Here is a 17,436-nt window from a genome sequence, read left to right on the forward strand (position 1 = left end):
TTGCTGAGGAAAGTAATAGCACAACCACACAATTTGAGCTTTCCATCATGTCTGTAGGCAAACGGTGTAGGACAAGCTCTGTGTAAAAAATGTAATAGTTAGGGGTTTGTTCAAATACCTAACCCCAAGTCAGAGCAATATAAACCATGTATGTGCAAGATCATTTGTAGATAGTGAGAAAGATGGAATGTATTACCTTTGAGCTTCGATATTTCAGTTTCTTTGGTCTGATGAAGTTGGCCGAGTTTCTGTTTGTGTTCATCTATTGCTTTATTGTGTTCATCGCCTTGTAGCTGATGTTGCTCTTGCAGTTCATAATACTGCTTTTTTAAATCGTTGTGCTGGTTCTGATGGAATAAAAACACATAAAACATGTTTGTTTTTTTCCTTCTGGTGTGATCGGTGAACATTTTCACTGGCATGACGACAAAGATGTTACAGGGGCGGCTGTGGCTCAGGTGGTAGAGCGGGTCGGCCACTAATTACAGGGTTTATATACTTTTACATTTTATATACATTTTCCTTTACAATCAATAATTGAAATCATTTTTATGACAAATAAATTATTCCTAATCATTTCTGTAATATGAACATACAAATTATACATTAAATTGGCTAGTATTTATGCTCTTATTTTTAGTATGTAGTATTTATTGTACTACCTTTATTTGTACTTATTTAATTACAGAATTACATTTATTTTGAGCAATATATATATATATATATATATATACACACATACACACATACACACACACACACACACACACACACACACACACACAAAAAGACAAAGATCCCCCATTTAGCCATAACAGACGGTATGGGCAAGTGCTGTTAGCGAGCACCTATGAAGGCCGGAACGGTAAACGAGGGGGTGGGTGGCCAGCACCACGCCCGACCGCCTTTGTCTCCCCAGTGGCGATGTTTTACACACTACACCAGGTACTCATTTTAGGCTGAGTCGACCTAGGGGAGGCCCGGGACCGGTTCAGATAATCGTCACTGGTGTTGGCCATGAGCAGGAATCGAACTTGGGTCGCCAGGTTCGTAGCGCGCTAACCGCTACACTACAGCTCCGCTAGGGTACGGGTAGACACACACACACACACACACACACACACCCCTATATATACATATTTATAACTATTGTTTATACAGTATATACTTACAGTATATATTTAACTTATAGTTTCCTTTAGAAAAATAAACAACTTATTAGAAATTATTTGTGTTACGTTCAAGACAGCTAATACACACTTTTATGTAAACAATGGCATAATTTGCACAATTTCATTCTTCCAAATTTTTTATCACAAGTCATTCTCACAATTTCAACAAAACATCCTCTATGTTAGTCACGTAGAAAACATTCCCTTTGTGATATATTTAAATTATCAGAATTTGCAACAACAACAACATACAAATGTCTGTGTTTGCGAAGCATAAAACCACAAGATAAACACAGCACTGCGTGACAGTACCCAAAATTAGGCCATCCGTATTACTGAGCCGCACTTTTGTCTCTGAAACTCTGTGATCAGAAAAAAGAAAAACTATGCCCATGAAAAACATAATTTTTCAAAAATAAGCATTTCAAATCTCTCTGCACTGACCTTTAACATCTGATGCTGGGCATGCAGAGAATTAAAGCGGGCGCTGGTATCTTGCTGTGGACAAACAAACAGAAACATGAACAGATCTGGTCATTTTGTGAGCATGGCATCATGCTACCACTGCAGGCCTTGCCACAGGCCCTGCCTGATCTTTCTGAAACACATGAGCCATGCAGGAAACATTTAACTGAGGGGCAAGAGCAGAGCTTGCTTTAGAGACAAAAAGAAGGAACTCCATCACATAGTTTTGGACGCATACTCTTAAAATGTTAATTCAGATGGTAACGGGTCAGTAACAGTAACAATGCCTTTAGTTAACAGGAGTTTTGCCATAACCAGAGAGTAATGTGCACTAACCACATATACTGCAACTGAACCTTCTAATTAGAGTCTTTAGGTTTAATACTAACTAAAGTATGTATACATCCACAGATTTTTAACAATCCAAATCAATTCAATGCAGTTGTGTGTTGAATGGCATGAACCGTTTATATGAATCCTGAACTCGGCAATCAGATGGAAATATCCACTTAAATGTGCACGAGGGACATAGTTGTTACTGCACTATGCGTGTATGCAAGGCATTTTACAATCTAACTGTGGAAGTAGTCCTGTCTGAAGGTTTACATGCAAGTTATTGTTAAGGGAAATGGAGAGCGACATGACGCAGACCGGATTCAAACCTGAATACCCATCACAGCTTTAATGTACAATACACCACCGATGCGGCACAGCTTTGACAACTCACCTTTTCTTTATTGAGGGACTGCTGAGCCTCTAGTTTGTACACAAGATAATCTGCAAGAAAGGAAAAAAACAATAAAACACACAAAACAAGCATTACTGCAGAGACAAATGCAATACTTTGAAGATGCTTCTGCATTTGAGTTTGATTAAAAGATTTATGGACCATAAGGGTTAATGCATTGACAACAGTGTGCAATTGATGTTGCTTGAGACACCCAAAACCACTACACAGTTTCTTTGGGCAGTATTAATCACGCTTTGGGATATTACACTTTGGGAGTCATTTCCTTTGCATCAATTAGTCATTTTTGTTGTCATAATTAGAGCTCTGTGTATAAATGAACTTGCCGTCTTTGGATTTTTTATGCTCCAAACGCTCCTTCTGAAGAGATTTCTCCAACCTGGAGCGATGCTCATAGACAACTGTGAGAAAGAAAGAGAGAGAGGTTTGGTTTTGTTCCTGTATTTTCATTAGTCTTGTGTAGCCACATTTTTGATACCTGGCATGAAGTCTGGTCCACTTAGCACCTTATTACACAGAAAGTCGAGTCAATTAAACACAAAAACACTGTTTAAATGACTTGTAAATTGACAAACAACCATTTAGGGATGGGTTTATCTAAAGTGGTGGATATCACAATAACAGACCGGCATGGGAAAAGCGAATACTAAAACTTATCTATGACTGGTTTAATGGAAAACACTGTAAAAATGAGCAGAACAGTCTTTTCCGCCATCTAAAGTAGGGGTGTAACAGTTTAGTATGGCAGGATACATCATGGTTAAAAAATGTGACCATGCACCTCATGGAGATGGGGCTTTATTATTATTTTAGCATCTGTTCTATCCAATACATGCAACATCCAAAGCCTACATAACATGGGTATACAAATGGAAATCGCTTGATTACACACAAGGAGTTAAATTGCATATCATGAGTCATTTTGTGTCACAATAATGATATATTAATTTTTTTCTGGAAAACCAATTAAAATCGGTTTACATCATACAGTAAATAGCCATATTGTAGTCTATTGCTTATTTTTGGAAAATATAGTCAGTGAAATAAATACTTTTTAAATGAAAACTACTTCCTCTTTCATAATACTCTCTTTCTTCAAAACTTGACAAACAGTCAAAGTTAAGAATAAAATAAAATAAACATTCAGCTGTAAACATTCAGCCTTTTTGGATCTTGTGAGTTCTAGTCACCATTCACTTGCATTGTGAGGGTCAACAGAGCTGAAATAGAAGGAAAGTCATACACATACGGGATGACATGGGTGAGTAAATGATGAGAGAATTAAAATGTTTGGGTGAACCTTTAATACCAGGTGTAAACAAATGGTCAAAATGGCCATCAGACACGGTATTAATGTAAACACACTCAATATGTTGCAAACAGGTGTAACTAAAATATCAGGTATGTCTCAAAAGATGGGATCTGAGCATTATGGCACTTTTCCACAGCACGTTCCGGTTCGACTCGACTCTCTTTACTTTTCTGATCTTGCATTTCCACTGCAGTTTAGTTCTGCATCAATGTGGGTGGAACAATATCGCGACCGCTAGCTGTTAGCTACTAGCTCATTGTGCTGCATAAAGCAGTTGTTGCATGGTGATTTTACACAAGTGTAACAGTTAAATTGGGCTGGTTGTTTTAGAAGCTTTCCAGTAGCTGGTCAACTAAATAAAGTGAAGCTTTCAAGTAGTGTACCATCGTACATCGTGGACTCCAACAACGTCGTGGCCCAGTCCAGGGCACTCTCCCTCCCATTGTTTGCCAGTCTAGATAGCGTCCATTTGGTCAAACCACTTCCCCTTATTCTTGATGGTTCACTTCAGTTTTTTTAACTTTTCCCTACACTGTTGGTAGGTCCGGTGGTAGCCGTGTGTGGCCAATAGCTGAGATACTTCCTGAAAGACTTTTTCGTTTTGCATCGTTTCGTTCGACGCAAACAAGAGGAACGTCTGCACCTCGTTTATTGACCACGGTGTAGTTTTGTGCTCAGCCATGTCTTTTTACAATTTAAAAGTTGCGTGAACATATGATACTACTATCACTGTTGCTAACTTTAAAACTAGCAGGTGATGTCCTGTGTCACAAATCCAGTGACGCTGGTAGTGACGATTCTCTCTGACCAATCAGTGATCTGCAGGGTTTTGACGTCACATTCAATATTGGCTCGGCATGCTTGGAACCGCGACCAAGGTGGTACTAAAAAAGTACCAGGTACCAGGTATTATCCACAGTGGAAAACCCCAATAAAGTGAGCAGAGTCGAGTCGAGTTGAACTGTGCAGTGGAAAAGCCCCATTAGACTTTGCTCTGTTATGTTGTTAATATTAATCAAACAACAATACTGAAAAGAAAGCCACTCACTGCCATTTTGAAAAGAAGTTTCCATAGTTTATGGTTTACATGCTTAGTTCTTTGTTATAATTGTTGACCTGAATAATTACTTAAACTTGAAGCAATTTACACAAGTGAAAATCTTGCAAAAAATAAAACATGCAACTGTTTTAAATTATTATTTACGTTCATAACTTCTTTGTATTTTACCTATTTTTGTTGAGGTATCCAAATTGATGTCGAGAACCAAGACATTTTAATGGTATTGGTATTCACTACTGAAATTTCGGTATCAAGATACCCCTATACACTTTTCAGTACCACAGCCAGAAAGTGAACTTCTTTATCAAGACTCCACTGTGTGAACCACTGACCCATTGTGTGCCACATCCAATCCTCTTAATGTCTCTCTCTAATGGCATGAGAGAAAGGTTGACCTGTCTGCTCTCAGTGTGCACTGAACTTTCAAATGTAACATGAGCAGTGAATGTGCTTCGACGACACTCCTCCCAAATCTAAAATGCCACAGGAAATTAAGCCTGTCAGAGACTTCCTTCCCTGTATTTGTTCTAGTCCAACACTGCAAGCTGTCCCACTTGCAATGATGAAATGGTCTAGAGGGTTCTGTCCTCCTCCCCTCTCATTTCATCCTGAATCCTCCTATTACAGTACATGTAATATGACATAGCAGACACATCAAGTACTCATTATGCTAATTAAAGGGGAAGTAAAGATATATCTTTACAGCAGTTAATAAAACAGCTTCAATTAGGGATTGGCACAAGCACTCGGACGTGGCAGTAATAATCAATCATGAAAACGATGATCGATGGTGATCAATTCTGATGGGACATCTTACCTGACAACTAAACACAAACGCATCAAAGAGGGAGCCTCTTTTTCATTTTGAGATCATGTTGTGAATTTGAGGGCTACATTGATGGACAAAGACATCTCAAAGTGACCAAACTAATATATGATGCTCAGGGCTTCAGACAGACAAAATGACTTAGGAGCCAATGGCTCCTAAACTGAAACATCAAGGAGCCAAATGGCTGTTTTCAGTAGCCAAATCACAGATTTTCTCAATTTAGATTGCTGTTCAGAAACAACATAGAAACCTGAAGAAAAAGATGTCAGCTGATAACCCATTCATCGAAGGTTTTATAAACATTATATATATAGTTGAGAAGTTTGCATTCCCTATTGTTTCATAAATGTTCACAACCCTTTCATAATTTATACAAAAAGAATATATATATATATATAAAAAATTTGATTATATATTATATAATTTTAATTGTTTTAAAATAGTGCCTTAGTCTTTCTTTACTGTTACCGGATGGACCAGGCTGAGACTACAAAAGTGCAAATTGAATGTATTCCCAGATGCAGTTTTTTGTGCTACTCCAATCCCAATCAAGAGTAGTCTCGCTCCCTCGGTCAAAATCGAGGGGTTGATGGTCTGTCAACAGAAACTTACCTCGCTCACTGAACGAAGTGGAACAGACTTCCAAAATGGTGGTGGGGATTTCAGCGAGGGGGTGTTAAGCTGCGTACACACTGCCAACGACATCGCACGAGACAGCGACACCATCCCATTCATTTTCAATGAGAGGACTGCGACTTCCGGCGACACGAGCTGTCGCGACCGTTGGCGACTAGATGTGGGCGTGTCCAATGACGCAACAATGTTGAGACAAGTTCAACTTTATTCAAATGAAGAGCGACTTACGGAAGCGACAGACAATAGGAGAGAAGACGGGAGAGCTCACGTGATCCTTCTCTCTCTCTCAGCTCCTGCAGTAATGGAAAGATGGATGAAAGGCTAATTATTGCTGTTAGCAATTTTCCAGTGCTCTATGATATGTCTCTTCCCACGTACAAGGACATTTTTAAGAAGAATACTGCATGGAAAGGTGTATCTGATATCGCGGGGATTCCAAGTAGGTTTAAATAATCAAATAATCATTTATAAACGTTACTAGGCAACCAGTAGTGGAAACGCCCACTAGCGACTTCACCGCCAGCCACTGGCGACCTGCAGCGACAAAGTCGCTTGCAGTGTGTACGCAGCTTTAGCAAGTGGATGTTAAAAGTGAAGTGGAATGCAGCCCTAAGCTCAAGAGTTCACATCTTCAGTTTCATGAAATAAAATGACCCGGTTCAAAAGAGAAATTTGTTCACGACTCTCTCGTGCTGTGTTTGTTGTTGTGTGCGGTGCAGCAAGCTTGTCAGAAAACGAAAGGGTGAAAGGCGGCGTGAGACACAATGGTTGTGCGTGCTCTAAAAATATATTTAATAACTCACAAGATGATATCTGACTAAACCGCATATGAACGCACACATAAATTACAATTACTGTCGCAATCGATTCTTTTAGTCGCAGTCTGGACCCCTGAAGCTGCAATGCTATTGTTACGATAATCAAAAGCGTGTGTAATTAACATTATTTTTAACACCTGTCTCTGCATAACGTTTGCTAAACACATTTTATTAAGCTTTAAGGTAAGAACTTTGACTTGTTAATGGATATTATTTAATAAAAGTGAATGTCACTGACTGTAAACCTCCCTGCCCCGGGCGCCGACATGTTTGAGTTACGTAACACACGCCTGCATCTCGACGAAATGGGAGTTTAAGATTTCCACACGAGTTTCCAAATTAAAAGTCTGACATAAAATGTCATTCCGTTGCACTTCGCCAAGTTGAAAGGTGGAAGTTCCGACTCTCCGAGTTGAATGGAACGCTTTATGAATCCTCACAGCAACAACATGGAGCATCATGGCTTTCCCCACATGAGCAAACACTTGGGGACACGGGGACACAGAGCGCAGATAAATGGAACAGAATGCAAAGTCTTCAAAACTGAACTTCAACTTAACACCCATATTAAAAAAGCAATGTTATAGTGTCTCCTGTTAAGCCAACCGCGATTTGAAAATAGATGGTTCAGTCAGTCACTAAAAAAACTGGTGCGCGTTTACAAAGATTACTACTGTAACCTGAAGGAAGAACAGACAGACGCGCGTTGTACACATTCTTTCATTGAGTTGGGCAGCGAATCTTCACATAATGACAAAATATGATGCACTATATTTTGATTATGCAATCTTTTGTATATTTTTTAACAAATTATTTTATATCAGCCTATAATAATAATAATAGATGATACACTGGAACAACAAGACGCAATGCATATATACAGTTATGTACATGTCATTGCCCCTTGAGTACTCGACGAGTACTCGAGTAGACAAAATGACCAAAATGCCCATCCCTAGCATCTATAGTTATTCACTACTTTCTAGTGGCATAAAAACGACTGAAAATATAATTGTTTGACCTCAGTAAGTCAAACACAATCATGTGATTTGTTTTGTTTGTCTGCATAAACCAAAACTTTGTAAGGGGCTGTTCAGACCAAACAAGTTATTGTGCCAGACACAACACACAATACTGAACGCAGATGTCTCAAGCCCCGCTTTTAAAAGTTGACATTATTTTTACCTGATATGGCGTCTAGAAAATGTGGCACTCATGGGCGAGTCGCTGAAGGCGCAATGGTCAAAGACGTCCACAAAACACAATCAGTGTTAACGGCCCTTTAAGCCACAGCCAAATGTACCTTTGCACGTTGAAATACCGAGAGCAAAATGCAGACATTTCAATGGGAATCCACACAATCTGGAATTTCGGCAGATGGATTCCTGTATGACGAAGAGTTTTTTGTATGTGAATATTTAGTTTGATTTCAATGTATTCTCCAGGCATTCCCTTGGACAACTAATGAAAAGAGTATTTATCTAGGTGTCATTACATTTCAACTTATGAATGAGTGATTGCCAAAAACATTATGTAAAACAGAGTAAACTCAAACAATGCAAAATTCAAAAACAAAAGTTGCATAATTAAACACAAATTAGCTTTTTTAGGAAACTTCAAACATTCAAAGGAATGAGACACAAGGAAGTCCATATGGCAAAATAATAAACTAGAGTTTAATCTGTCACTGTCAACTGTTTAATTCAGATTCCCTTCCTTTGTTTTTGCTTGCATTTAATCCAAAGACAAGGGCCACTTTTCCTCTCTGTTGCTTGAACACTCAGTGGTTGATGAATAAGACTAAGGAAAAACATCTGTCTCTGAACAGATGGACAAAAAATAGCTATTTTAGGCACAGGTTGAAAGTGCGGTGGATGCCAACAAAATATCTGCATTACCTTCAAACGCAGCTGATGCAGTGGTTACACACAGTCATCCACAAAGACAAATGCTCATTAATCTTATCTCAAAAGATTAGGGTGCAATATGTTTAGAGTCAGAACCATTACACTTAAATAAGAGTCGCCATTCATCTTTATATAATGAAATGTGAAATGCATTAAGAAAATCATTCCAGGTAAATTAGAAGCAACTGAATAAATTTACCTCAAGAAGAAATTATTCTTTAACATTTAACTTCAGATATCAAAATATTTGTTTTGACTAAAGTAGTTGAATGAGAGATGAACAAGAACCAAAGCAACCCAAATGTAAAGACCTTGTGAAATCAATTGTGGACTTCAGTAGACTTTTAGTCCATTTTTATTAGCTTTGAGGACATCTATATGTTAGTGTATCCAAAAAGTGAACAAAGCAAGCTTTTAGCATACACATTTAAAATGTATTTTTCTTTTGGGAAAACAGATTAAAGATATTGATGACTCGATTTGTTGGTATAGGCATCTCGATGTGCATTTATATCCAATAAAATGCAACCTCTGCAGAGTTTTCAATGAAGCATTTGACCAGCGGTTGATATGTTCATAAAACTAACTAGGGATGAAATGGTTACCGGTTTTACGATAATCCATGGTAAAATTCCCGATGGTTGGTATTACCGTTTCAAATTGTAATTATCATTAAAACCATGTTTTACTGATTACTGCGGTTTGAGAACCTCACATGGTTTATACTGTCCGGCATAAACCAGTTAGCAACAGTCTGACGTACGCGCAGCATGCAGCTCTGATTTTGTTTTGTGTGAAACATGGCGGAAGGCAGTGACAGCACTAGGGAGATTTTTCAGCCTTCTAGAGGACCAAATCTGAAGTGTGGTCATATTTTGCATTTTACAAGAATGCTGAGAGAAACTTAATTGAAGATGGTCACCCTGTATGCAGAACATGCAAAAAAAAACTTCAAATATCTTGAGTCAACTTCGTGACCACCACCCACTACTTTATAGCGAATGCAAGGTAAGATACATTTTAGCTCATTGCATGAGGTGGGGACTTATGGGGTTAAATGTGATGGCTTGTCTGTTTAACTTGCTAATAGCTTGTCAATAATGTAAACTAAAGCTTTCAGTGTGACCTAAATTTTTAAAACACTACACATTGTTCTGCTGCTGTATGTGTTGTGTGTCTGCAGACTCCATTCTCCCATTGCACACAATAACACCTTATGTAGTTTAGTCACCCAACCAACATATTTTGTTCATTTAAAATTCGGCAGTCCTCAACTTGATTGTAAAATGTTCCATTAGGAGAAACACTATTGACTCCTATACAAGACTACTGTATTTATGTCAGTTGTTGGGCTCATTGTAATTACCATCACTGTCTTCTTAAGACTCATTTGTATTTATGTAAATTGTGCATGGGGTCATTGCATAAACTCAAATGCAACACAGAAGATCTCTGTGTGTGTGTGTGTGTGTGTGTGTGTGTGTGTGTGTGTGTGTGTGTGTGTGTGTGTGTGTGTGATAATAATAATAATTACAATGGTGGCCAAAAGTTTGGAATAATGTACAGATTTTGATTTTACAGAAGGACGTTGGTAATTAATTCACAATAGTGGCAATCAGCTGATCACAATGTATAGTCAGGACACTACTGATGTAAAAAAAAAAAAACAGCACAATCACTATTTTAAAAAATATTTTTTTTGTATCAAATCTAGACAGGCCCCATTTATCATCGTCTCTAGTTTGAGAAATAGACGCCTCACATGTCCTCCGCTGACAGCTTCATTGAATTCTACCCGCTCAACACCAGTTTCATGTACAACAGTAAAGAGAAAAAAAACAAAAATAAAAGGTTCGAGTGGGCAAAGAAACACAAACATTGGAAAAGAGTGTTATGGATCTTAACCCCTTTGAGCTTTTGTGGGATCAGCTAGACTGTAAGGTGTGTGACACGTGCCCGACAAGACAGTCACATCTATGGCAAGTGCTACAGGAAGTGTGGGGTGAAAGGTCACCTGAGTATCTGGACAAACTGACAGCTAGAATGTCAAGGATCAGCAATGCGGTCATGCTGCACGTGGAGGATTTTTTTGATGGGAACACTTTGAAGTAGTTTAAGACGTTTTGAAATGTTTTCATATTGTAATATAAATTTTTCACTTTATTAATGTCCTCTTGAATAAAAGTACCAATTTCCTTCCATAAGGGCAAAATCTGTACATTATTCCAAACTTTTGGCTGCCAGTGTAAATAAATATATATATGCAACAGAATGTGTATAGGTCCTTTAGATTAGACAGCTTCCTTAAGAGAAGAAAAAAGAATCTGACTGCTTCATTGAACCGAGCTGTCACCTGATTAACATCTGAAGCATTTCTATTCACGTATCCTGCACTAATCACTTGACAAGAATAGACCTGTTGTACTGAACTGATGCATTCACTGTGCTAAAGGTGAGACACTCAATGTAATTATGTGGGTTAAGATAGTTTGGATGCCTAAGAACCTATTCAGCCAAGATCTAACTAAACTTTGAAGTCCACTGTTGCCTCATGGATCTTTTCAACTGGGAGTTACTCACATATGAAATACAGTAAACTAGATATATTGGTTTTACAATTAATCAATGCCAATTATGTCTCCAACTTTAACAAATATATACTGTATATTAGGGCTGCACAATTATGACAAAAATCATAATTGTTTATTGATTGCCTTGATATTGTAATCACAATTCAATTAATAGACTTTATATTAAATACCTTTTTTTTTGTAAGGACAAATTACAATCCATATTTTTTTGTAAGAGTCATGTCCAAAAACAAGCTAAGAACATTGTTACTTAATTATTGCTGTTATACATCTGTTATACTTTCTAAAACACTTTTCACAGAAAAGCCTTTGCTCAACAAATTTAAAATAATGTCTGTTTTCCTCCTTGATCATTGACTCGTAAGAGGGCATACGTCATTCAGCTGTCACAAAAATGCAATTAATTTGGTTAATGTATCCTACAAACAGTATATAATATTATTTTAAATGTGTGTAACTCAGGTTATTAATAAACTCAGCAAAAAAAGAAACGTCTCTTTTTCAGGACACTGCATTTTAAAGATAATTTTGTAAAAATCCAAATAACTTTACAGATCTTTATTGTAAAGGAGAGGTTTTCCATGCTTGTTCAATGAATTATTATAAACAATTCATGAACATGCACCTGTGGAACGGTCATTAAGACACTAACAGCTTACAGGTGGTAGGCAATTAAGGTCAGAAACTTAGGACACTAAAGAGACCTTTCTACTGACTCTGAAAAACACCAAAAGAAAGATGCTTTTGATTTTGATCCCCCCCCCTTTTCAGGGACACGTTATTCCGTTTCTGTTAGTCACATGTCTCTGAAACTTGTTCGGTTTATGTCTTAGTTGTTGAATCTTTTTTAACTTATGTTAAGTTTGCTGAAAATAAAAGCAGTTCAATATGAGAGGATGTTTCTTTTTTAGATTAGTAATAGTAATATGAAAGTTAGTTACTGTAACCTGATTACAAATGTTTGAAATGTAATGCGCTGTCAGGGTACTGTCCCTCTGTCAATCTGGGTTTTGGTCTCACAAGACCTCGCATTATCATCCCATGACTGTCTTGTGTTTCGTTGTCTGTCTTTGTGCAGTTCGCTCTTCCGCCTGTCTTGTGTCATGTCTGGAATATGGTGTCTGGGTACTGACTTCCTGTCTGGTTCGGTTTCGCTCTGTGTCGGGATCCGGACACTCATGATCCCTGATCCATGTCTGTCTGTTATTGACGTGGGTGTATCGCGCTTATGTCATCTTGGCAGCATGTACTCAATAGCTTATGTCTTTCTCTCGTGAACACGCGTGCGTCTCGCGTTGTGCTGCGCAACCGGGTCGTGAGTAGTCTTCACGCTGTGCTGAGGTTCGGTCACTTCGGTCTGAGATTTCGGGTTTGCATATGGCCACACTCTCGCACAGGTGTCCTGTCTTGTTTTGTTTTTTTTTTTCGCCTGTTGCGTGCATCGTGTGGTGCTTGCGTCGCGATGTACGCTCAGGTTTTGTTTAGTGCGAGAATGCGTGGCATCACTTCGTTTGGCGTTGTTACGCATTCTCTCCTCGTTTGTCGGTTGGCATGGCTGTATATTGCCATTATTGTCTTGGCGATGTGCGCTCATGCCATTCAGGTGTTTTGTTGTCTTTTAAGGGCACGTGGCTTTGTTTTATTTCTGTATCACCATGTGTCTCTCTGTCTTACGTCATACCCCGCCTCCTTGTTTACTTATTTGTTAATTTGCCTCAACTGTCCCCCGTTAACCCACTTGATTTCTCTCCCAATTTTAGTCTCCTCGTGTTTGCTGTCCAGTGCCAGTTCATCTTGTTTCCAGTCTTGTGTGTTCAGTTAGTCTTGTTCCAGTAAGTGTGGATTAACTTCCCTCATTCTGTCGGTCCGGTCGATCCTGTTTCTCCATTATCCTCTGCCCCAGCCTGGATACCTCTTTCCCCTATGAGGTAGTTTATGTTTGTTTTTCCCCCTCATGGGAGTTTTGGTTTGTTTTTACTCTTTTTATTGTACAAAATAAACCAGTTATTGTTTACTCTGCATTTGGATCCTAAGCCTCTCATTCCCTTCACTCTGATCCTGACATGCACTACAACCACTAGATTACACCCATTATCACCTTTAAACTTTTGGTTGTGTGGATACCAGCCTAGATATATAATCGCTAGGGTATACCAATCCCACAAATAGACTATAATAGTAAATGGCTACAAAACCTTCAGAAACAGACTTCATAAGAAATTTTAGTCAGTATAGGATATAGTCAATATATCAGTGTTTACCCCATATGTATTTTTCAGCGGCGCTGCGCCACTGCTGAATTATGAGTGCCACTTTTGGGATTTCACATGGTTCGTTTAATATTCTTGACGCAACATAACGCTTGCCAGTCCGTCAGCTGTGCGCTTTCTACAAAGCGAAAGAAACCCCACCACATACACACACAAATACACACACTTACCATGCTTTTAACACTTCCTGACTGGTCTCCATCTATAAATTATCTCCATCTAAAAATGTGCACTACACATTTTAAATTGTTTTTTTTTTTCCCTTTCAATCTATATTAATCTGTCTGTATTTTTATATTTATTGTTGATGCTGTCTTATGTAAATGTTTGAGAATGTGGGATACCAACAAAATTTCATTGTTTTGCACAGCAGTACAATGACAATAAAGTCTTTAATCTTAATCTTTACTCACAGTGACATCACCGCATAACAACACGTGTCAAACGCGCTTAATTTCATGTGGCCCGTGAGTTCATTTCTGAAACGTAGGATGTCAGGGGATCGCAACGTTTCACTAAACAATCAGTTAGCGCTTTCCCTCTATGATTTGGAGAACATTTTGCTCGCTTCAATAGTGGAATGAAACAGCAATACACGGGTTATCAACACTGCTTATTCATAGCAGCATGAGGGCAGAGCAGGTGCGTTATTTCGTGGAATGGTCTCAACCAAACAGACTATTTTAAATGCGCTTGTGAACCAGTGAGATGCGCAGAGGGGATTGTGAAACCCGTTTGAGTTCAGTAGTGAATTGTCTGTTTCAAAACTCTTACTGTATGTCTCGGTGATAAAACTATAGTTTCAAATTAACAGCCCCAACTTCTAAACGGCACTGACAAAAATAACATAAATTAGAAGGCTTTTCAAGTCTCAGATCACAACGCTAACAAAACCTTACCATGGATTTACTGTAGTAACACTAACTGTACTGTATAACCTATGGAAGTTTTGGCAGAAAAACTTTAATATGTATTTATACTACTGTTTCTTTCATTACAAAAGTGCCATAGTTCTTTATATAGAAACGATAGTTATTAACCATGGTAGTGAGGAGCCATGCATGGTTTTACATGGTCACAATGAACTATTACAAATGTCATTGTTAAAACTAACAAACATTGTTAAAGCACTATCCATAATTATGGACCAAACCATCAGTTTTCAATTGGTGTAAAATCTGTACTTTTTCTCTGATTGTTGAAAAAGTACGTTGTTTTGTTTGCCTTCAGAAATTCCAAGACATGACAGTAGTTCAATCAGTAGTAGCCGGATGATAAGAATCTGTAAAGAAGAACCAACTTATTCACACTGTCAGAATATTAAATTTAGCCAAAAATAAGGTGTTTTTTGCACAGATGTTACTGTTGTTAATATCATCATTTTCATCTGCATCAAAACATGCTGTACTGTCAAATGTGCATTTTAATGCACATAACGTGTATTATTATTTGCATGGGTGCTACCAAAGCAGGTGCCACATTTTCAACAGGCCCTTTGAAGTAAACCCTGATGTGGCCCAGGCTGAAATTGTGTTTGACACCCCTGTTTGAATCTATTCTTCGAAACTCTGATATAGTCAGTCAATATTGATTAAAGATGTCAGAATATATAAAGTGGAAATACCTGTTTTAAACTTGATGACATTTGTGCATTATGTGACATCCTGTAATGTTGTTTGAACCTACAACCTTACAAGGTTATACCACCCACACTCTATTCTATTCTACAAACAGGCTTACAAACATGCAAAGGGAGACTTCAATAGAGATATCAGCCAACATACAGTTGAAATATCTGTCTTATATGAAACGTGTGCATCATTTTGTGACAGCCTACTGTTTTGTGGTTTGAACCCATAACATTTTGAATAGCAGCGCACATCTTTAAGAATGACTCAAACAATGTTTTGCCATGGCGTGTGACGTCACGATGGCCACAATGACTAGCAGCAGATGTGTGTTTTTACCTTGAAGCTGCGCAGAGAGTGACTCCTGATGCTGTTGATATTTCAGAGCCAACGCTTCTGTCCTCTCCAGCTCTTTATGCATCTCATAAAACATCATCCCACCGTAGATCATCCCAAAGACCACCGTGACCAGTAGAAGAGTCTGGAAAATCTTCTTTTGCTTCCTGGAGCACACGCCGTTGCCCATGGTCGCTCCTCTCCTGGATTCCACAGAAACTTTCCTAAGGGGAATTTCCTTTTCACTCCGCGGTACCGAAACAACTCTTTCCCCTCCGAAATTCCTCATGAACATGTATACTTCTGGTCAGAAGCATGAAGAGGATATGCGGGCATTTTCTGAAGAAAGAGATGCCTTTGGAAAAGGTCTCAAGTTGTTGCAAAGTTCCCACAGACAGTCAAAAGGGATGAACAACAGGAAATAATTCAATTGTATTCGGTCTTCTTGCTCGGTCAAAGCTTTGTAGCGTGTTACATAATGAAAAGTAATCTTTTTAACTCGTTAATATAATTAATGTGAAGTTTTAGCGAGGCCTAAAAGCACCTTTCTTTACGTGTCACTAGAGCTGCCGAAATTCATCCAGCGCTAGAGGTGAAGGAAGTCCCGCCCATCACAAACACACGATTGTTACGATTGGTCGAGATTCGTGTCAATCAAAGGGAGGTTCTGATGGGAGGGCCGTGTACTTGGCAGCTCTGGAGAGGGTTTTATATTGCAAATAATGTCTTGCAAAGCAGATCAGTGCATTTTTAAAAATATTTTCTTTGGGCATTTTAAAACAGACGCCTTTAAAGAAATTGCCTGCTGTCTTGTAGCTAAATGTTATTTATTTTCTTAGCAAATTTTACATTATTTTTTTTTAAGTTAAGTTTTTTATTATTATTATTATTATTATTATTATTAAAATAATAATTCTTAAAAGACATGAAACACTTTGAAAAATATATGACTCTCTGTCAATAAAAATGCATTAAGAGCACAATAATAGTTTAAAGGTTATATACATCAACCCTAGTTGTAGATTTACTATATATGATTTACATTACATCTTTCTTTCTCTTTCTTTTTTACATCTTTCCTCATTTTAACCCTCAGAGACTCAATTTTTGTAATTGCAAAACAGTTAAAATAATATAACAAACAAGATACCATCAATGTAGCAGAATTGTACTGTTTGTTTAAAGCAAATAATAACTTTTTTTATTTAAAAAATACACATAAAAGTAGCTGACACTATATCACAACAACAGTTTTGGTGGGGGGAAATGCATATTGAATGTCAAACACATTTAAGAAAAAAGAAATTCTGAGATTTCAAAGAAGAGCACGAGAGAGTCTGGCACGAGAGTCTCATGGTGAAGCTACTGAGTTGTGATGTTAAAGAGTTGTGATAAAACCTTTGTGTTACTGATCCATTTGTGACTGTGTTACCCCAAAGTTTGTGATTAAAAGCTCACCTGAGAACTGAAACATCCTTCCCTCATTCTGTGTGACTTCCCTTACACTGGTGACGAAACCCAGGAACAATCGAGTTGGAGGAAGTACGTCTCATGGTGTCCCCTCCCACACCCAGTTGGCAGAAATCCTCAAGTCCCTTGCCGGCCTACACCAATCCCACCACCAATCCCTGCTTGAGCTGAGACAAGATCAGGATCGTCATTTC

At 38.2% G+C, this 17,436-nt stretch overlaps 1 protein-coding gene across 1 annotated transcript in view; it reads right to left on the reverse strand.

Annotated features, from left to right (window-relative positions):
* Positions 1 to 16,356, reverse strand: part of LOC127622690 (Golgi integral membrane protein 4-like) — a 33,408-nt gene extending 17,052 nt beyond the window's left edge. Inside the window, exons 1-5 of the mRNA XM_052096721.1 lie at positions 15,776 to 16,356; positions 2,712 to 2,786; positions 2,365 to 2,414; positions 1,617 to 1,670; positions 197 to 347 (exon numbers count right to left, since the gene is read on the reverse strand). Of these exons, the coding sequence (XP_051952681.1) occupies positions 197 to 347; positions 1,617 to 1,670; positions 2,365 to 2,414; positions 2,712 to 2,786; positions 15,776 to 16,067 (622 nt within the window). The 5' untranslated portion in view covers positions 16,068 to 16,356. The remainder of the gene's footprint in view (positions 1 to 196; positions 348 to 1,616; positions 1,671 to 2,364; positions 2,415 to 2,711; positions 2,787 to 15,775) is intronic.
* Between the last annotated feature and the right edge of the window lie 1,080 nt (positions 16,357 to 17,436).

Source organism: Xyrauchen texanus, chromosome 29 (genome assembly GCF_025860055.1).
Source record: "Xyrauchen texanus isolate HMW12.3.18 chromosome 29, RBS_HiC_50CHRs, whole genome shotgun sequence".
Lineage (NCBI taxonomy): Eukaryota > Metazoa > Chordata > Actinopteri > Cypriniformes > Catostomidae > Xyrauchen > Xyrauchen texanus.